Source organism: Chelonia mydas, chromosome 17 (genome assembly GCF_015237465.2).
Source record: "Chelonia mydas isolate rCheMyd1 chromosome 17, rCheMyd1.pri.v2, whole genome shotgun sequence".
In the NCBI taxonomy this organism is placed as follows: Eukaryota; Metazoa; Chordata; order Testudines; family Cheloniidae; genus Chelonia; species Chelonia mydas.
In genome coordinates this window covers 11,739,318-11,761,125 of record NC_051257.2, presented here as the reverse complement: position 1 = coordinate 11,761,125, position 21,808 = coordinate 11,739,318, and the positions used below count along the sequence as shown (strand labels likewise).

The 21,808-nt window shown below is 41.2% G+C and overlaps 1 protein-coding gene across 6 annotated transcripts in view; it reads left to right on the top strand.

Annotated features, from left to right (window-relative positions):
• Positions 1-21,808, top strand: part of PITPNM3 (PITPNM family member 3) — a 338,711-nt gene that overhangs the window by 219,891 nt on the left and 97,012 nt on the right. For all 6 annotated transcript variants that reach the window (XM_043531087.1, XM_037880424.2, XM_043531085.1 and 3 more), the window contains one exon: positions 19,768-19,844. In XM_043531087.1, the coding sequence (XP_043387022.1) occupies positions 19,768-19,844 (77 nt within the window). The remainder of the gene's footprint in view (positions 1-19,767; positions 19,845-21,808) is intronic.

Here is a 21,808-nt window from a genome sequence, read left to right as displayed (position 1 = left end):
TTTTGTTGTCTGTTTCGATAGGCCTCCTTTTGTGATTCTGTTGCTGCAAGTGAAACTGATCTGGAAATGTGTAATTCAGTAATTGTGGTAACCCGCATCTTTCCTTTTGAGACATGTACCCTCTTCAGTGTTGTCTATGCAGAGATTTCCAGGCTAGTGCCACGGAGGCTCAGGAAAACATTTTGAGAGAGCCAGATTTATGTGAAAAGAGAAAACAGTTGTTTAGTTCACAAGCCTTGAGAATTTTTTATTTAAAGGAAAGACATACATATGGAGAGGGGAAACCATAGCCTGTTTAAGGCTGACCATACACTTAAGAGCTCTGAGATTATTTCACGTCAGAGTAGTGGGTTGTGAGCATTACCAACACAAAGAAAGGATAAGTCTCAGATTTTCCTACCCCTACTTCTCTTTTCAGAATGAGAGCAGGACTGAGATCATTCTGAATATTATCTCTCTCTTTCAGTGCTTTCACTAGCTCCTTCTATTAAGGTGGTCAAAATGTTCCGGTGACCTGGTGGTTTATTGGCACTGTTTTTAATTTCCCTTCATTGTGAAGAGGTGAATGTTAAAGAGTTTGTGAACTTGCTTCATGAACCTAGAGGACTTTGTCTGAGTTTGACTCCGTGAACATAGAATCACAGAACTGGAAGGGACCTTGAGAGGTCATCTAGTCCAGTCCACTGCACTCAAGGCAGGACTAAGTATTATCTAGACCATCTAGACATGATGCTTATGAAATTCAGAATGCAGCATTCTTTTATTTGTTTATTTTATAAAAGCATATCTCTTACTATCTTAAAAAATGTTATTGAAGCCATGCTTTTCAAGAGCAGCTAGTTATTTTGGGTGCCTCAGTTTGGGTTCCAACTGGAGACACCTTAAAGAGGACTGATTTTTTCAGAAAACGATGAGCACCAACTCTCTGAAAATCAGACCCCTTTTTAGGCATCTCAGGAATACCAAATCACTAGTTTCTATTGAAAATCTTGCATTTAAAAAAAAAGGTTAAGGGCATTCTACTTAGTCTCAATTTGCTTGTTTTATGGAAAGATGGAGGAAGTGCAAAGATAAAGGCTCTGACCTTGACGTGTTAATAATGATTTGTATTGTGTGGTGGTGTCAGCTCAGGTTAATGACCATAGAAAGAACTTTTATTGAAGTTGGAGAAAACAACTTCAGGATTGGACCCAAAGAATAGACATTTAGTTCAATGCTTACTCTTAAAGTAGATGTGCATCTGAGCTGTTGAGTTCAGATCCCAAAGTTTCCCCAAACCATGGTGATGGTTGGATTTGGGATCTTGAGTCGGGGCCATCTATAACTTGTAGCATAACCTAGAGCAGCAGTTCCCAAAGTGTGGTCCATGGAGCACTTGCGGATAATCTGTGGAGAGCAGGCTGGTCACATGTTATTGGCTCTCCTCTTCATTCCCAACTGCTAAACTGCATTATAAAGAAGTGGAAAGAAAAGGGAAACTGGGAATGGGCACCAGGGGTGGATCACTTGATAATTTCCTGTTGTGTTCGTTCCCTCTGAAGCACCTGGCATTGGCTGCTGATGGAAAACGGAATACTGGACTAGATGGACCTTTGGTCTGACCCAGTGTGGCCATTCTTATGTTCTTATGGAAAATACAGTAAATACTTCCTTCACATTTCTTGCTTATTATTGCTAATGTTGCCAGAGGGATGCTATTTGATTGTGAAAGGAAATTGAGGTGGTTCGTGAAATAATAAAAGAAAAGGGAAAGAGTCTCAGACAATCTCTCATCCACTCTTCGGAAAAAGTTTGATACCTGTGAGACGGAGCATCATGAGAATTTTAAAGATGTTTGAACAAAATGTAAATGACCTTAAAGCTTTGAATGACAGTTTAACTTTAGGAGACATGACACCCTTTGATTATGTGTAAGGAAAATGGAAGGCACAATTAATGTATGTTAAAAAGAAACTTTAAGAATTGTTTAGTAGGTATGAAATTGACATTATGCTAAGATTGACATCTTATAAGAGTTCTCTTTTTCTGAAGGGTTAGTGTTGTGTTTGGCCACGTGAATGTGCAGCTTGAAGAAATTAAAGTTGGGGGGAGACAAAACTATTTGAACTAGTGCTGCGGAGAGGATGGAAGTTCTCTTTTGTGAAGGGGTTAAAGATTTTGAATTTTGACTTCATTCCAAATGAACAAAAACTGAACGTTTCAAACTTCTTGGAAGGAAATTTTTTTTAAAAAATGTTTTGGGAAGTTTGAAACATTTTTATTTTGACTTCTTTATTTTGTACTATAATATATTATTATTATAATATGTATCAATAGATAATACAAAATAAAAAAACTTTGAAACAAAAGATCATTTCAAATGAAAAATGGAAACAGTTCATTCTGAAAATGTCAAAATGTTAGGTTTTGACATGGTTGGAACTTTTTTCTTCTGGTTTTCTTCCAAAATGAAATTCTGGTAAATCAACCCAATTTTGTGAAGTGTTTCACTTTTGATGGAACTGCATATTCTAATGGAAAATGGTTCTTTCAAAATGTCTCTGACCAATTCTTATTTGAACTAATGTTGGCTTGAATGACTTGCCATGGAAGAGGTTTCTTTAAAGAAAAAAATAACTTTAAAAGCCTAAAATAAAACAAAGGTAGAGGGAGGTTGTGGAACAATATTTCTCATCAAAAGAAGATAAACCAGCGGATATTTACAATTCCCTTGTGTCCTAGGAATCTAATAATGGTGTTGTTCTCTTAGTCCCGATCCAGTGAAGCACTTAAGCATGTATTTAACATTAAGCATAAGAGCAGTCACTTCAATAGGCTTACTCACATGCTTAAAAGTTAAGCACATGCTTAAGTTCTTCAGGGCCTTAATTCTCTGAGAGGTTGTAAACTATTGCAAAAGGCGAAGGTTTGCCTCTAATGTAGGGTGGGAAGATGGCTAAGGACCAAATTAAAGCTGCTACGGTTTGGGCTACGATAGGGTGGAGGGAGGGTGCCCTACCTGTCTGGCAGTAGCTGTCTGAAGAGGAAAGGAGCAGACATAATGACACCTGAGGAAAATTCTACAAAAGCATTCCTTCCCACAATAGCACCAGCCTCTAAGAGCTTACTGGAGCATGGTGAGTAGGAGCAGCCATGGCCGCCCTGCAATATATATATTTTTGGCCCCCATAACACTACCAGTAGCGTTAGTGGCCTTCCAAACCTGTGATCTAGGAGCATACACAGCCCCATTATGACTGCCTCCAGCATTGGAGCGTTAGCAGAGGGGACGTGAGCTTCAGTTACTATTTCTTCTCCAAGCATTCATTGTAAAGGCTTCATAACTTGTACCCTAAAAGTTTCCAGACTGTCTCAACTGTGATAGATCCCTAAGCACCCAGTGTTCTGCTTTCTCAAAACAGCACTTAAAACTGATTTATTCTCAGTGGTCTTTACCATAAAAGAAATTGGATCATCAGAGACTATTGTGAGTCAAGCTAGTAGCTGGCGTGAAATATGGGGTCTTTCCAAAATATTTTAGAAGGAAACTAATTCATGTTATTCATGCCAGTCTTTATTAGAATCCCGTTTTCTCTCTTTATCCTAGAGTTCACCTAGATGGGAGGCATGAAATGAATGTGACAGCACTGATGTCATTAAGGTTATGTTAAGCAATCAAAGAATAACCCTGATATACAGCAGTTTTGAGAACTTGCACGTTGTGGGCAGTACGTGCTTTTTAAATCTCACTTATGTGCTTCTTTAAAGAGCAAAGGAATAGCTGGAGAAGGTAACACAACTCAAGCTACAAGCTGTGAAGTTTTGTCCTGGCAAAACTGTATTAACTTGTGGGTTAGGGTTTCCATAGCTGTGCTCCTGCCAAATATAGCTAGTATTCTGCCTCTACTTTCCTGAGCATATGAGTGTGTCTGTGCATCTTGGGCCAAATTAGCCCTGGGGCAACTCACATTACATTCTGTGGAATCTGGCCCTTGTTGGCTTCTACATGACTTGTTCTGTCTTTCTAATCCAATCCAGGTTTCCTAGCCATTTATGCACAGGATAACATGGACCAGCACAATGACTGAGATTAACATGATATGATAAATTCACTGAAACTGCAGACTTGAAACCACTTTTCTGACAGGGCTGAGCAGAACATCATACACACAGATATTGGTTACCTAAGTGAAACTGAGTATGTCTGTACATATGACCAGAAAGAATGTACTTATTTAGTACTAATATAAAACTTGCCACTGTTTTGTTATATCCTATATGACTGTTTCAATCACAAATGGGAATACAGTTAAGCAATATTGCTGTATATACCTTATCAGTTACAGATATTTTATCAGCATTTTTCAGGTTGTCTTGCAGCACTTTATGGTCTGCATCACACTTCTCAGTGAAGCAAAAGGCATAGCATAAGTTGTCTCTGGGGAGGTGACATGCCAAAATTGACCAACTAAAATATGGCAGGCCATTCACTTGACAAAGCTGATCCAAGCATCACAAAATGGTGAAGTCTCCTCATTCTTTTCTAAGTAATTTGTTTTACTGTTTTCTATCAGGCAATATGATGGGAAAACAGTTAAATACTATGGAGAATATTTCTAATCTGCATTAGTAATTTTCATTGAATTTACTGAATTAGGCCAGGTAGAATATTAATATTACATTTATAGAGATGGAAAAAGTGTGTGTGTGTGTGTGAGAGAGAGAAAACCATGTGATAAATTATGGGATTGTATGATAAATTGCAGAGCCATGTGATAATTTGTCATACACTTTTGACTGTCTTATCACCTCTCTGCCCACTAATCCATCATGTCTGGCACTTACTCTGACATTTTAAACCCTTCTGCCCCTCAGAGTTGGCAGCAACAAGGGCCGGGTTCAGTGTCTAGGGGTTCCTTTTCAATAACACAATGCAAAACCGGCTTGAGCCCCCACCCAGTGACTTGGGACAATTACATACTACCCCCCGGGTGCCTCTAAGAAGCAATACTTCCCCTCTCACAAGCACAGAGTCCGAGTGTAGCAAAAGCCTTTTAATAAAGGAGGGAAACAATGCGGCATTATGTGGGGAAACACCACAAACAGCATTCACAGCACAAACCATGGGCAAAAGACCTACCCCCAAGTAAGTTGGGCAGTGTCCTTTTCCCCTCAGGGTCTTAAGTCCAGCAACCCAACAGTCACCCCCCCCCCCCCCCCCATGGTTTCTGTCCTTGGTCAGTGCAGCCCCGGGGCGGTGCTGGAGTCCAGCAACCCAAAAGTCGCCGCTCCCACAGTTTCTGTCCTTGGCCAGCGCAGCCCCAGAGTTCAGAAGCTCATTTGCAGAGTTTACCTCTCAGCCTGAGTGGAAGGGGGGAAGATATGAGGCCACCTTACATGAGCCACTGCTCGAGTCAATGGCCGATCGCTACACCTCTCCTTGGGATTCTGCTGCAGCCTTCACCGCCAGCTGCGCCTTCTGCCAGTTTCAAACAAAACAGTTTCAAACAAAACTGCATCTTTCTTTCTTTCTTGCTTGCTTGCTTGCTTGTGTGGAAAGTCCCCCCTTCTATCCCCCACAAGGCCACAGGATGAGTGGCATGCAGCCATATGCCCGATACAGCTTTTCTAGGCACGTTTCACAGCTGTAAACTCTGATATATCACAGCCCTGCAGAAAAACAAATGAGCTTTCTGCCACTGAAAAATGGGTTGGTCCCGTCTTTATAACCAGACCCAGTACTCATTTGTAACTCTGGAAGGGCCCAAGAAATGACTTTACTCTCCAGTTGTGACATTTTCAGGGGAAGAAAAGTTTCTTGGGGCATTTTTAGACATTCATATTGTTGTCTTTTAAACCTGTACAGTTGGTAGTAAAGGCACCTGGTTTTACATGTGGGGGAGAGCTAGATATAGATATATCACTCGCAAACAGAGTATAACATGTTTTTAGAGTACTCCTAGTCTCCCTAGTATATGATTTATTTCATGACAATCTTAATCTATACTTAGATTATTAATTCTTTGGGGCAGAGACTAACTGGGTTCTGTGATGGGCCCCTGGAAGCCATCATAATAAATAATATTACAAATCCACTTGAAGAGTTTGTGCTGATTCTTACCATTACAGCATCTGAGTTTAACAATTGCTATGTCAGAATAGATTAATGGTCCACATAGTCCAATATGTTCTCTAGCTGGATGCTACAGAGGAAGACATATAATTCTTTTAAATATACCAAATTGGACTATTGGGGAAATTTTTTTTTTCTGACCTCTGATCTCTATCTTGGCTGAAAAAATGTACAAAATTCTCAGGAAGGCATTTAAACTCTCTATTGACTTCCCATCTGAGGAGGCTCCTGTGTGCTGTTTATTCCAGAAATATCCTGATATTAATGAATCATGGCACAGCTTGCCTTTGTTTGACTGGAGTATATAAATTACTGACATGTAGAACTAAAACCTCCTACTGTTTCATTATCCATGTTCTGTATGGATTGGGGAGGGAATATTGGATCATAAGTGTGTTAAACATGCAGCTAACATGTCTCTGGAATCACATTAGCACCTGTTATGCATAGTTTGTTTTTTACAGGGCTATGCCAATTAAATTGAGCCCTTGGTCTTATGTTAATTCTGTTAGTATTTGCTATCTTGGCGATGTCGCTCCAAAACCAAGACACTTGTTCTTATCTAATATAGTGGATGGGTGAGATTGGTGATTGTTGTTGGTGTCCGTAATCTAGGCTGGAAATGGGCCTATTTGAGGGTAGGTTACATCATAACTGATTATTAACGTTGAATAAACTAGAGACTACCTCAAAGTGCCATGCTAAATCTGATTACTTCTGAACTTCAGTAAGTGTCCAAAACCTAAACCTGGATTTGAAATTTGCAAATGGACTCCTACCCTTTACAATGGACTGAATACGCTCAGTTTCTTTCAAATTGTGTAGTGCTCAAAGGTGGTGGCTTTTTTTTGTTTAAGTGTTGATGTAGTGGATGTTGATGGAGTGGACTTTTGATATCTCTCATGGCGCTGATAGACGTAAGTTTGAGGCACGCTGAAGTGTATCCGTATTAGATCCAGCGGATCACAATTAGAGAAACATTGGTAGAAAAACACTCGTGATGACACAGGCTCCAAGAGTGCTTGTATATCTCCTCTTACCTCTGCTGGACTGGGCTGATAGTGATTGCACTTAGAATTTGATACAATGGACCGAATTCTCTGCTGGTCATTGAATGTAGTTCAGTAATACTACGTACTTATTGCTTTTAGAGGATCAGATTGAAGCAAAGGGAATACAACAGCCTGCAAGATAACCTGGTTCGTGCTTTACTGAATAATGCATTTTTTAACGTTTGATTTTATTTGGTATATATTAAATTCATGTGTGAGTGGTGAAGGGGAGAACAGATTTCTGTCAGTGAGATGAGTACAGGAGGCATAACGTGTCAAAGACTGCATAGGTGGTCTGAAATCTTTGTTTGAAATGTGAGCTTAAAAAAAACAACATATTTCCACTCTTTAAATTGCTTCTGACCTAGATGTTGTAAACTCGTTAATCCCACATACTTCATAATACGCATAAAAATGTCAGCTCTTTCCCAGCTACTCAGCAAAGATTCCATAGCTAGTGCTGTAGTGAGACGCATACGAGTGATTACTAGTAAATGCGCTGTAGGGTAATCCTGAAAAATAGTGGAGAATTATTAGAAATATTTATTCATCTACAGTTTGCAGAATAAGTGACTAGGTCCATTTTTATACTGCTTTTATTTTTGCTCTTTTTATTACGTGTTCTCTTCTTTACTGATTCTCGGAATTCAGTGATTCACAATGGGTTTTGAAGTGTTTATGTGGCCTGCATAATGCATAGTATCTGAGAGCCTCACAGTCTTATTATGTATTTATTATCACCACACCCCAGTGAGGTGTGGCAGTGCTATCATACCCATTTTACTCATGGGGAACTGAAGCACAGAGACAGTGAGTGACTTGCCCAGTGTCACACAGTGTCTGTGGTAGAACGGGAACTTGAACCCAGGTGTCCCAAGAGAGTTCCCTAACCACTGGACCATCCTTCTTTCTCTATCATTATTCTATTCATCTCGATTCTTATATAACCCTCATTTCCATTGTATCTGAGCCTCTTCCAATAGTGCATTAAGTGACATGACTAACATCTGTTATGAGGATTGTTTTTGTTTTCATACTCTGCAGGAGGACATTATGTGCGTGTTGTAATGTTTTGTTGTGGTAGGACTTTGTTTTTATAAATGTCCAGGCTGTTCTATATTTGTTAGAGAAGGCAGGTTGAAGAAGGCAGAAGGTGCTGAGGCTTGTGATGGTCTTTTCTTGCTGTGGGAGTTGGTTCCACACTCTGACCCGACCCCTAGAAAGCTCTGTCTGCTGTACAAATGAGCTTTACCGTATGGTAGAAAGTTCCATTGTGCCTGAGGAGTTCTTGACCTTGGCCCTCATCCTGGTGCTTCAGGTTGTCTTTTAGATATCTTGGGTGTGCCTTTAAGATGAGGACATAGATTTTGAACTTGATTGGATATTCTATGGGAAGCCACTTGTAGAGAGTGGAGGACAAGGTGTCTCATTGGTATGAAGTAGGGTCTGATCCAACACCCGCTGAAGTCAGTGGGAGACTTTCCATTGACTTCACCAGGCATTGGGCTAGGTGAGTGGATCAGACTTTCAAAAGGCTCAGCACCCATAGCTGGGGCCATATTTTCAAGAGCACAGCTCCCATTTAGGCACCAAAATCCATAGCCAGGTTTTCAAAAGAGCTCAGCATGTTCCATGCACCTTAGGTGCTGAAGGGTCACATTGGTAACTGCTGGCTACTGATCTCTTGAAAATCTGGCCACTCTTATAGATGTCAAAATAGGAGCTAAGATTTCTTGAAAATCTAGTATTCAGGATCTTCTCCCATCCTTGTGACTTCTCTGCTTGTTCCAAGATTTGAGAGACCTAGGGCAGTCTGTAGCTAGTTCATTTTCAGGTTTAAATTTGAAAAAAAATCATTGTTAATGTAATCTCATCTCTAACCTTCCCCCATCACTTGCAATTAGAATGTAAGCCATTACAGTCCATTGGTTTCTGCCTCTGTATGGGATCTGATTATCTTTTTTGTTACTATAATTTACATAATGATGTAATTAGCATAAATTGCTATAATGATGGTATAAATAAAGACTGCCAGAAAAAATCTGTGACACGTTGATATCTCATCAGAGAGGTTCAGTCCTGCTAAGCCTTGTTATTATTTTACCTCATTAAAACGCTTTCAGTAAATAATAAAACACACAATTTCCCCGTAATCAGCTTCATTTCAATGGCTAATGAAATTTCTCTGGCATTTTCTCTAATAGGTCATGCTGTACAATCCTCTCTCCCACAGAGCTGTAACTCTTCAGTAGTACCATTGTGTTATATTGCCATCATAACAAAGAAGGCCTCCAATTATGTAAGCCTCCATAATTTAGCCTGTACAATAAAGCCTGTGTGGTCCTGAGATCTGTTGCTCGTTTAGAACTCAGGAACAAAAAGTCCCTTCCGATGAGCTGGATTTTTAAACCCTTTCTTTCTATACTTTTCTGTAGGTATGTTTGGATTCAGAAGAGTTTATTTACGTGTTTGGATAGCAAAATGTGAAATATTTATCTGCTAAAACTAGAGCTGAATGAATAATTGATTTTTATTTTATTTTTTTTTCCAGTTCAGGGACCCAACTTGAAGCCTCTCAAAAGATTTAGTTTTAGGTCAAACAAAATGTCTCAGTGGACCCAAAACAAACTTTTGTTGTTGTTTTTTCTTTTTGTTTTGGATCACTTTCAGGTGTGTTTTATTCCATGGGGGAGAGAGGAGCTTAAAATAAAAAAATAGCTAAATTTCTCAATGAACTGTCATGAAAAGTTGAAATGTTTCACTTAATGTTCAACTTTTTCAAGAAAAAATTTCCTTCACTCCTCCCGCCCAAAAAACCCCAATTAACTGAATTCAATGCAAATTCATGAAGAGTTTGAACAAAAAATGCATTTTCCAGCAAAATTACTGTTTGGGAAAAAAATAAAAAAATAAAAAAATTCCACGCAGCTCCATCTAAAATCATTCATCAGTGCTGCAAACAAGCATCTTCCTCTCATTTAAAGTCTGCACATTTTCCATGCCATTAAAACACAGTATTTTGTTGTCTGGGTTTTCAAAAGAACACTGCACCCAGCAGCTTCTATTAAAGAATCAAAGATGCAATTGAATCCAGAGCTTGAATAAAACTCTGCCCCTATATAAACCTCTGTTAATTTATCAGTAATATTTTATGACTAGGAGGGGCAGGGAGAGAAAGGAGGTTGTTTTTTGTAAAGCACATACACCCAGACAATGGGTATGCACCTCATAGCAGGATACTGAGCCTTGGGCACATGTGTTCCTCCTAGTGGCCCATTATGGTCCTTGCTCCCTTCCAGACTGGGAGCTGTAGTTGCAAGTCACATGCTTTCTCCTAGTCTGATGCCCAATAGGAAATTGCATTTTGAGCTTCCTGCCTCCTTAGCTGGAAAGCAGATGAGAGAGTTAGGGCCAAGGGAGGTTCTGTGCATTGGTCAGGCAGAAGGCCTGAATGGGTACAGCTAACACTGCGGGGGGGAAAAACTGCAACCCACAGCAGTGAGTCTAAGAGCCTGGGTTAACTGACGCAGGCGCACACTATGGGTCTAAAAAAAATACCAGTGTAGACGTTTGCCTCTTGGGCTGGATCCTGGGCTCTGAAACCCAGCTAGGGGGTGTGTCTCCAAGCCCAGAATCCAGCCCAACTGGGCATGTTTACATTGCTATTTTGAGACCCGCAGCATGAGCCCCACGAACCAGGGTCTGTTGATCCAGGCTCTGAGACTTGCTGCTGCAGTGTGGGGTTGTTGGTTTTTGTTTTGTTTGGTTTTTTTTGCAGTGTCGACATACCCAGAGGGGCACACCTGCAGATGGAGGGCTGTAGAACCTGGAGACAACAGCTAAGACAAGACCCTGAGGGGACAGGGAGGTGGTTTGGGTGGTGTTTTCAATCTTTGTTAGTAAAGAAAAGCCCGGAGCAAAGGAACTAAAATAACACAGTTGTCTGGAGTATGATTTCCCCCTCCCCACCTAGTGGATGTTGACCACTTTATACATCTCCTCCCAGAACAGAGGATGGAACCCTAAAGACACTGAATAGGACTATTCAAATACAGTAGCTAAGCTGAGATCTCACAGGCCATGCGTGGAAAAGCAGCCTAGGATACTTGATGACCTGGTTTAAGGGGAGGGAGATCTCTTCCCAGGAATTGAACTATGGACAAAGAGTACCTTGTGAATATATTTATGGATTATCCTCTGAGAAACACTGGGATAGCAGGAAGAGTGGTCTACTTAAGAAGACTATGTCAAAGTGTGGGGGGGTTGGATGCTGGGATTTTGACAAGGGAATCAAACCCCAGAGTTAGCTCTCTGAAGCATGCATGCTTTCTTTTGTGAAACTTAGTGAGAATGCCTTCTCTAGTTTAACTTTTTGCTAAATCTAGGTATATCGAGACAACCATTTATTGTAGTTTTAAATCCTTTTCTCTCTACCTTTTAATAAATCTTGTATTATAAAGAGTCCAGCTGTTCAGTAGGATTTTCATGCTCCGAGGAGAAGAAACATTCAGACAGCCTCCTAGAGAGGGACCCTACAGGGTAAAGTGTTCTGAAACCACTTAACACTCCTGTCAAACAGCCTGTATAGACCCCAGTGAAATGTGATGCTATGATTGGCTAGTGTCGAAGGGGGAGATGTTGAAAGATCAAACAGGAGACAGAGGTGGAGATGGGTTTGATGGAGATAAACACCTTGAAGAAAAATTATTTCATGCTAATTATCCAAGCACTATAGTGTGAACTAATTAAGCTATCATACAGTAATAGTAGGAATTGACAGGAATGGGAGAATTCTTCAGATTGACCCTAATCCTGCCAAATGCTGATTGCTCCCAATTCCCATCGAAGCCAACTGGTGTTACTGTGCTAGAGAAAGGTGAAACGTAAACCCAAGACCTTGTCCAGTTATCAGTAAAGATTCCACAGCTCCTTGCCCCTGGCATGGTCTAACCCATTGTTTTCCTGTTCCAGTTTTAGGTTTAAGATAAAATGAAATAGATACTGAGCTAAAATTTATCTGACACGTCTAGTGGCCTTTTATAATCCTTTTTGGCTTGCACACCGCTCACATTCATGCAGTAGTTGGCTTCGTTAGGAGTTTAGCCAGTTTTTGAAATCCATGGCTGCTTTTTATGTTGTTAGGGTTTCCAGAAAGCACTTATATTTAGCTAAAATTGACAAGTTTTTAAAGTGCTTATATACCAATGCTAGAAGTCTAAATAATAAGATGGGTGAACTAGAGTGCCTCGTATTAAATGAGGATATTGATATAATAGTCATCCCAGAAACTTGGTGGAATGAGAATAATCAATGGGACACATTAATACCAGGGTACAAAATATATCGGAAAGACAGAACGGGTCGTGCTGGGGGGGGTAGTGGCACTCTATGTGAAAAAAAATGTAGAATCAAATGAAGTAAAAATCTTAAATGAACCAAACTGCACCATTGAATCTCGGTGGGTAGTAATTCCATGCTTGAATAATAAGGATATAGCAGTAGGGATATATTACCGACCACCTGACCAGGATGGTGATAGTGACTGTGAAATGCTCAGGGAGATTAGAGAGGCTATTAAAATAAAAAACTCAATAATAAAGTGTGACCTTAGCTCAGTGGTTTGAGCATTGGCCTGCTAAACCCAGGGTTGCCAGTTCAATCCTTGAGGGGGCCATTTAGGGATCTGGGGCAAAAATTGGGGATTGGCCCTGCTTTTGAGTGGGGGGTTGGACTAGATGACCTCCTGAGGTCCCTTCCAACCCTGATATTCTATGACCTTTCAAATTTGTATTTGTGGAGAGAGATAGCTCAGTGGTTTGAGCATTGGCCTGCTAAGCCTAGGGTTGTGAGTTCAATCCTTGAAGGGGCCATTTAGGGATCTGGGGCAAAAACTGGGGATTGGTCCTGCTTTGAGCAGGGGGTTAGACTAGATATTCTATGATTCTATGATTTCAACTATCCCCATATTGTCCTGAGTATGTGCACAGTCAGGACACAGAGATAAAGTTCCTTGACACCTTAAATGACTGCTTCTCGGAGCAGCTAGTCCTGGGAATGGGCAACAGGGGATGGATCACTTGATGATTACCTGTTCTGTTCATTCTCTCTGGGGCACCTGGCATTGGCCACTGTCAGAAGACAGGATACTGGGCTAGACAGGATACTGGGACCTTTGGTATGACCCAGTCTGGCCGTTCTTATGTTCTAAGTGTGCTGGATGTTTCAGGGTTGCTGGGTTTTTTTGTTTGGTTGGTTTTTTGGGGGGCAGGGGGGTTTTGGTACAAACATTAATTGGCTAATCCTGACAGCAACCCTAGAAAGAAGGCAAGCATAATTACCCCCATTTTTACGTATAAAGAAACTGAGATACAGAGAATAAATGTCTTTGATTTGCCAGTGGCCGCTCAGCATGGCAATGGCATAATCTGGAAATGGATTAGCAGTGTGCTGTCATACCGATGGGTATAAAGAGTGCAGAGACCCATGTGTGGTTCTGGCAAGGGGAACAGATCATTTGTGCTACTTCCGGGTGAAGATGAGACCTACAGTTAATTCTTTCAGTGTCTGTCAGTCCTTTATTGGTGGTCTAGTTTCTAGTCCAATACCAGTTCACGAGGGCATTCTATGTGTGTTATGTATCCGCTTGCTTTTATATACACACAAAAGTAAGCCTTGTGCCTTTGAAGCATTATGTGATGCGTTCATTCTCTGTCGTCATGCTGAGAGAGATCAGAGGAAATGTTTGCTGTTTAGAATTGGCAAGTTACATTTCCCCTTTGCTCTCGGAGCCACTTAAAACTCTCCAAAAACAGTAGAACAACCACCAGAAACCCGCAGCAGAAAATGAGAACCTACCTTAAACAGTGACTGGGTTTGTTACTTTCTCAATAATATCAGCCGATGGGTTTGCTTGGGTTTTTTTTAGTATTACTCCCAAACACTCATGGATCCTTAACTTCTACCACTTTTACAGGAAGGAAGCACTGTTCACCTTTCAAAGCAGCAAATCCCCGCAGAACAGGTGGGACTGCAACACTGTGCTATGTGTGAAGTTATAAAGTACACATTTTCTGTCATTGACTTTCAAAAGGGTTTCATGGTCTCCTTTCCCTCTGAGACAGAGAAGAAAGTGTTAGAGAGACTAGAGATTATACATTTCTGCTCTCCCAGGGTTTGACAGCCTTCCTGTACAAGAAAAAGAAGGTAACATAGTTAGCTTGTTGTGGTTTTTTTCCCCCGAGGGATGCTGAGTACTCGCACCTCAAACTGAAATAATCCTCTCTTGCTTGGGTGTTGTGGTGCTTAATAAGTTTATAAAGTCCCTTGAGAACCTGAAATGAAAGGTGCTATGTGAGAGCCAAATGGTCTTTTAACTTTATTATGCTTTGATTGTATTGCAACATAGTCTTCTTAATCACAAGTCTGCTATAATTTACAATGTCTATAATCTTAAAAAGAACTTACCTTACTAGCAGCAGAATGGAGAAGAGATATCATGAGGGTGAGCTGCAGAGCCCTGTGGTGAAATCATAACTTCCCCTCCCATCATGCATTGTGACTGATCTGGGGCTTCCAATACTCTAAATCAAAGTTCCCTTTCAGCATGTGGAGGCTTTACTGGTTAGCAAGATGTGGAACAACCATCTTGGGCAATGCTGGAGAGTAATGAGAGTTTGGGTGATAGAAACAAGGGTCATGAGAGGAGTAGACTGTAGGAGGAAATGAACAGGTTTAGGAGATAAAGCAGAATGACTGTTCTTGTACCAGAGTTCTCTGAAGCTTATGTTCAGGCATATACCAAAGGAAATGGATTTTTCACCCTTAGTTCAATGCCTGGTTGGTTCTATAGATTAAGTCACTAGACAAATAGCAAACTCTACTTATTAAGGTTTCAGGTCTTGAGGGTTAAATTCATTTTTCACTGTCTGGATTATTTGTCTTCAAGTCAGGTAAATATCTGTTGCTGGAAAAGTGTGAGGAGGCAGGATAAGGGGCTGTATCAGATTGTTTTCTAGACTCAGAGATAGAAATACATCCCTCCTGATGTGGCTGTGTGTTGAAGAGACTGAACTGTCTCAAAGGCTCTGTAACCTCCTGAGTCTGTGGTAAAGACGAGACACCAACTTGGCTGTGCTGGCGGACTCTGGCTGAAGGGACATGGGACGGGGGTCTGGGCATCAGTTATTTGTTAGTCATATTTATATTAAAATATTTGTAAAATAGGGAAGATGTGTCATGATCAGCGGAGTGAGTTGGCCCATGCTCCCTGAAGGGACTGTTGTTCACATCAGGAAAACAGGATATGGTGAGGAGTTAGGCTGGATGCAACTCACCCACGTGGATGTGGCCGTGCACAGGTTTTAATAAAGTTCCACTTGTTCAGCTTGAGCTGTAGTCAGCCTCACTCTTTGCTAATGAAAAAGGGACCACCGTACAAGCTCTTTAGATTCTACATGGGCTACCGTCAGACCTTAGTTTCTGTCCTCTAACTGCTTTTAAATGGCTTTCAGCAAAATTTTGTGTTAGGTAAAGTTAATGTGCTGTTTTAATAACTTCAGAAGCTCCCTTTGTTGGAAGCTCTAAGAACATAGTAGCAAATATGGACATAAAATGGACTTTTAGGGTGTCATAATCTCTGGATGCTTTTAGGAGAACTGCCGGTCTTGCAATAGAAACCAATATAGTACATCCCAGTATATTAATGTCGGGGCAAACAGTCAGTAGAATTCACCAAGTAGAGAAAACAGTGAGTCAAGATAATTTTAATTATTTGTTCTCCAAAGTACTTTAAGAAATGGGTGCTGTTTCCAGGGCTGTCCCTAGCCATTTTGGTGCCCTACGCAACCCCCCAGGCCTCTGTGGAGGGGCGGGGCTAGCCCCAGGCCTCCATGTGGCGGGGGAAGCTGGGAGGGCAGGGGGGAACTGTCCCCCAGCATTCGCCTGCGGTGCGGCTGGGAGCCAGGGGAGCGGAGCAGGCTGGGGCCAGGTCACTCCACTTTCCACGTGCTGAGTGCAGGCCTGAGCAGGGGCTTGGGGAAGGGGTGGCGTGAGGGCGGGGCAGGGGCAGAGCAGGGTTGGGAAGAGGCGGGGCTGCAGCAGGGGCAGGGGTGGGGCCCTGGGGAAGAGGCGGGGCTCTGGGGAAGAGGCGGGGCAGGGGCTGGCTCAGCACACAGCTGCACAGGGCACCAGGAAATGTGGTGCCCCAAATTTCCTGGTGCCTTACACAGCTGCATACTTTGCATTTCGGTAGGGACTGCCCTGGTGGTTTCTTTTCCTTCTTTCCGTTGGAGCAAACAGGCAATCAGCACAGGGCAGAGAAAGTCTAGTCAGAACTACGTAAAGTTCTCAGAGTGTCTGAAGGTCCCCGCTTTGGCTACTTCTGCAGCTGCACCTTAACAGCTGAGGTCTCTGGCTGGTTGCTCTCTGCAGTTTTATCCCAAGCTTACAAGGCCGTGGGGAAGGGATCTGAGACTCCACTGTGTGCCGGGGCGGGGGAAGAGGAGATCAGGATTGGAACAGGTGGATCTTTCCTGCACAAAGCTTGACTTTGATCACTTCTGATGCAGATGTCTCCTAACTTCCATACAACACAGTAGGGTGGAGTGTCCCTTAATGTCAGCAAGTGGTTGGCCCCAGGTATAAATGTGACAATCAAGCTGACAACTGAGCTAATCAAATACCATCCTACAACTGTTTCCTAGGTAACCAACACACATAGCTAGAGCAAAGGTGCGGAACACTGTGCATGGAGACCAGAGAGTGCCTTGCTAGATCTACTTTTAAATGCTTTTAAGAATACTGCAGAAAAGCGGCCCCCAAAATGGACAATGTGATATTCCATTGACCCTTACCGGGTTTGCTCATGGGGAAGGAATTCTTAATGTGAGACACTCTCTTTTCACGTAGGCTTGAGGGGTTTGTTTTCCCTAGGCTTACCAGGAGAGACCCATTCATGTCCACCGATTGTTACTGTCACATCCCTAGTATGTGTAAGTTCTGCCATCCTTAGTATATTGCTACCCAGGCAACCTGTTTTGATAGAGCCAGCCATTCTTCAGGAGGTGAGGATGAATGTAATACTCATTGAGGCCCTTGGTATATATTTGTCTGTCTTTTCTCTCCTTTTCCTTCTTCCATTGTGGTTGATAGATGGAAAGACATTTCTTGATGCTCTGAGCAGTGTGTGAGATTTTTTTTTTCTCTTCCTCAGCAAGGCTGCACAATCTGGTTGTCTCCCCCCACACCCCCTGAAATGTTCAGACTGGTGAATCTCGCCCTTTCCTTAGCCATAGGGACAGTGGGAACAGTTTCTCCATTCCATGATGTGAAGCTGTAGGGTGTCTTCAGATTTGTGTCCTGCTTGCCTGACCACCAAAATAGATAGGTTCCCTTCCTTTTAGAACATGCATTTGGGGCTCCTCTAAAAATGGAAAGTTGAGCAGATTTAAATTTAGGTTGAGTCAATAATATGTAGAAAACTGCATTTCTATAGACTTTTTTGCGCTCTCAATTAATTTGATTAAAGCACAGGGTCTGTTAATGTAGCTTATGAGATCTGTTTCTTAACCTGAAGCGTTTTATTAAGCTAAGAAAGAAATTGATTTGCACATGATCAGCAAGGATTTCCTCTATTACGGAGGAGAAAAAGTGAAGATTAAGTGTAGATTTACCCATACCAATGTCATAATCTACCTGGCTGCAGTAGAGAGAGATGACAGGATCATTACAGGAAACCCATCTAATACTACCAATTTACATTTTCTGAGAATCTGTTTTGATCCTGGAGATTTACAAGTTTCATCCCTCAATTTCTGAGAAGAGAAGATGAACAGAAATAGTGCAACTTTGCGGCAAAACTTCAGCACCATTTCAATAATAATTTCAGCACATCTGCAGCAGACACGGTCATTAGGGCATGGATGGAGGATATATTGCATAATGCAGCTTACCTACTGGTCTGTCACTTGTGGAATATATGAACAAAAGTGTTGCTGTATAAGATCACACCAATGGTCCATCTAGTGTTCTCTCTCTTTGAAAGCAGTAAGTATATAGAGGAAGCTACAAGAAATCCAGTAATTGACGTTTATGGAATAACTTGCTACAAGGGAAGTTTCTTCCTGACCACAGCAAGTTAGTGATTGGCTTATGCCCTGAAGCATGAAGGTTTACACTGAAAACAAACCAGAAAACTCTGAAATTTCATTTTTTTATAAATTGGATGGTGAATAAGTATTTAGATAAATATCTATTATTAAACCTCTAGGCTCCTAAGCACATTCAGATACGTTTATATATTGTGTCAAAAAGTACATTAAATTGATGGTTTTCCCTTTGTGATTAGATGGTTTTTTGATATCTAACTCTGAGACTAGACTATAACTGGATTCACTGCTCTTCTGTTGTTTGTTATGTAGTGAGTGTTAAAGCTGTATATTTATGCAAATTAGGGGAACAAATATTCCAGGGATGTTTGGACTCAACCCCTTTGCTAACAAATGTAACAAGTGCTTTTAGTATAAATAATTGTCTTTATCCCTGTAGGTTAAATAAGACATGAGAGAAACCATCTTCTATAAAACATGGCATGGTTGCTATCAATAATCTGTGCTTGTTGAAGTTAGTGGCACTATGAGCCTATTCTGAAGCCAGTGGAGAGGCTTCCCATTATTATTGTTTACAACACAGTAGTGCCTAGGTAGTTCTCCAACAGAATTCAGGGCCCTATTGGGCTAGGTGCTATAGAAACACACAATGAGAGACAGTCCCTTCCCTATGAAGCTTACAAGCTGAATTGACAAGAGACAAACATGGTGGGAGAAAGGCAGTAATATTATATGGGAAACTGAGGCACGGAAAGATTACGTGACTTGCCCAAGGTCAAACGGGGTGGGGGTCTAGTGGGCTCTTTAGTCTAGCAGAGAAAAGTATTACACAATCCAATGGCTGGAATTTAAAGCTAGTCGCATTCAGACTGAAAATAAAGTGTACATTTTTAATAGTGACAGTAATAAACCATTAGAACAACTTACCAAGTGTCATGGAGGATTCTACATCACTGAAAATTTTTAAACGAAGATTGGCTATTCTAAAAGGTCTTATTTAGAAATTATTGTGGGGATGTTTATGGCCTGTGTTAAAAAGGAGATCAGCCTACCTGATCACAATGGTCCATTCCGGCCTTGGCATCTCTGAAATCTATGGCACACTCTGGAACCAAACCCAGCTCTCCTGAGTCCTAATCCAGTGCCTTAACCAAAAGATCATCCTTTCTCTCTGACTTCAGAGAGTATTGGATCATGCCCTAAATGAGAGCTAAGTGTTCTTATAAGAATGAAAGATTCTGTTGCATGTGGAACTGCAAGACACCTGGTCCATGCTCCTGGTTGATCACAGGATTCCCAACAGAAATGTATCTAATTTAAAACCAGACTAAATGTCTTGTCTACACATGGAGCTACTGAGGAATAGCTATTGCACTTTAAATCTGAATTAACTTGTAAATGTAGACAAGCTCTTAGTGACTCATCTCTACAGATCTCTTTAAACAATCAGATAGCCAAATGCTAAAGTGCTAAGTTTCTATTTTTTTCTCCCTTTCAGGTGAATTGTATAGAGCCTCTTTGAGAAAACAAAGATTCCCTGCACAAGGCAGCATTGAAATACATGAAGACAATGAGGTGAGATTCTTTCCTGCAATAAATAGCTTTGCTGATTTCCTGAATCTGAAGACTAGATGCGGAAATAAGTGTTGATTACAAAAGTCTAGCTAACCCAGTTACATCAATACTTTTATCTGAATGTTCCTGAGAACCATATTCTATTTCAGCTGTTTTATTTGTTTATTACACTTTATACATTCATTAACAATTGCCTCTCCACACCCTTTAGGTGCTTTTGGCACAAATATAAAATCCATCAGTATCCCCAAATGGAGCCACCTGTACCCATCCCACAATTTACTATACCAACTAAAATCAATCTTTCCCACAAACATTGACACGTCACACTTTCTTCCCCAAAAGTCTGTCTGCTTTGCAACATGCCATGAAGGTCAACATGTCCAGGTTATTTGGGGACAAAAGGGAGTGAGTGTCAAAGGTGAGGGACCCTGCTGGAAAATGTCCTGCCGGATGGTCTTGTAAACCAAGGGTGGTCCAGAGCACATGCTTCTGCTCTTGCAGGTATGAGACAATCAAATGAGGGGAGGGAGTCTCTCATGAAGGCAGGTCCTTAGGTCTGCCAAGACTTTGTCAAGGTGATATAATGCTGTCTTTATATCCAGATGAATTTTGGGAGTAGAAAATCAGAGTATAACAGCATCAGTGTGTTGAGCAGTACCTGGGTCAAACTCTGCCACCTCTACTTAATACTAGGTAGCTCTTCATTCTACGAGTGGCCTTGCTGATATTGGGTCTGCTTGCAAAAATCAAGTACCACCTAACATAGTAAAAGTATCAGAATCTAGCCCCTTGTAACTCTAGGATTCTGCTAATTGCAACAGCTTTCTGTCACCATGACCCCATCTAGAGAATTCCCTTTTCAAAGCACTTTGTCCAAACCTGCCCCAAAGTTCCAAATTGTCTGAGCTCTGAGAATATATTGATGGAATTATAAGCGCTTTTGATGGCTCAGTGCATCCTTTCCCCTGTCTAGTAGGTTCATGTGCAGTCACTGGAAATGATTAGTGGCCTTTCAGAGATGTTGCGTAATTAGTTTGGCTGAAAAACACACATTTTCCAAAGACAGATTACCAAGTCTATTTAGTGCCACATTGTAAAGACCTATGTTGAAATGCAGATTTAGTAAAAGTCTCAGTAGCAGTAATAGAAAATAAATTTAGTTTCTAGAAGAAAGAACAGAAACCGAGCAAATGCACAACTCTGCCTAGCAGTTTTTAGCTAGCCAGAGTCTATCCATTCACACAGTAGTTATAGTACAGGTGTCAACAGTGCAAGCTTTCGCACTCTTACCCAGCCTGGTCCAAAGCTCATTGAAGTCAGTCATTCCACTGACTTCAGTGTGTTTTTGTTTTCTCTCTGTAACTTTAGAAGGACCACCTCTAGGCGTGAATGAAGCTCATTCTGAGACTGCCAAGAAGTATGCCAGTTTAAATTGACTTGTAAGTTGCTTTTGTGATGATAGAAATGGGACTGAGTCCATTAACTCGCTTCCCATATTCCATCTGATGACAGTGACTTTCTGTCCCTACTAATTTTAACTGGTAACCTAGATGCTGCAACCGATTCCTTGAGCCTTCCAATCCCCCAAACAGCCTTCTGCAGTGCCAGCTGATCAAAGAGAGAGAATTTAGTGTTGGCTATGGAAGGAGGTAACCCTGTCCTTTGAGCAAAATTGAGTTTCTATATTAGTAAATCACGTAAAGAACATTTGGGGAGGGGGGTGGGAAACCTATGAATTAGAAAAAGAATAGAACCTTGTTAAAGTTCACTTTGCTGATCAGCAAATTCTTACGACAAACATGGCAGTAATTGCTCTACTTCTCAGCGAAGATTCTGCAGCAGAGCATTTAGTGGGTCTGTCATTACTAAAATCTCATTTCTTTTAAAAAAAAATGCTGTACTCCATTTAAGTAGAGGTGATCCCGGCAATTACAGGCTGGTAAACCTGACTTCAGTATCGG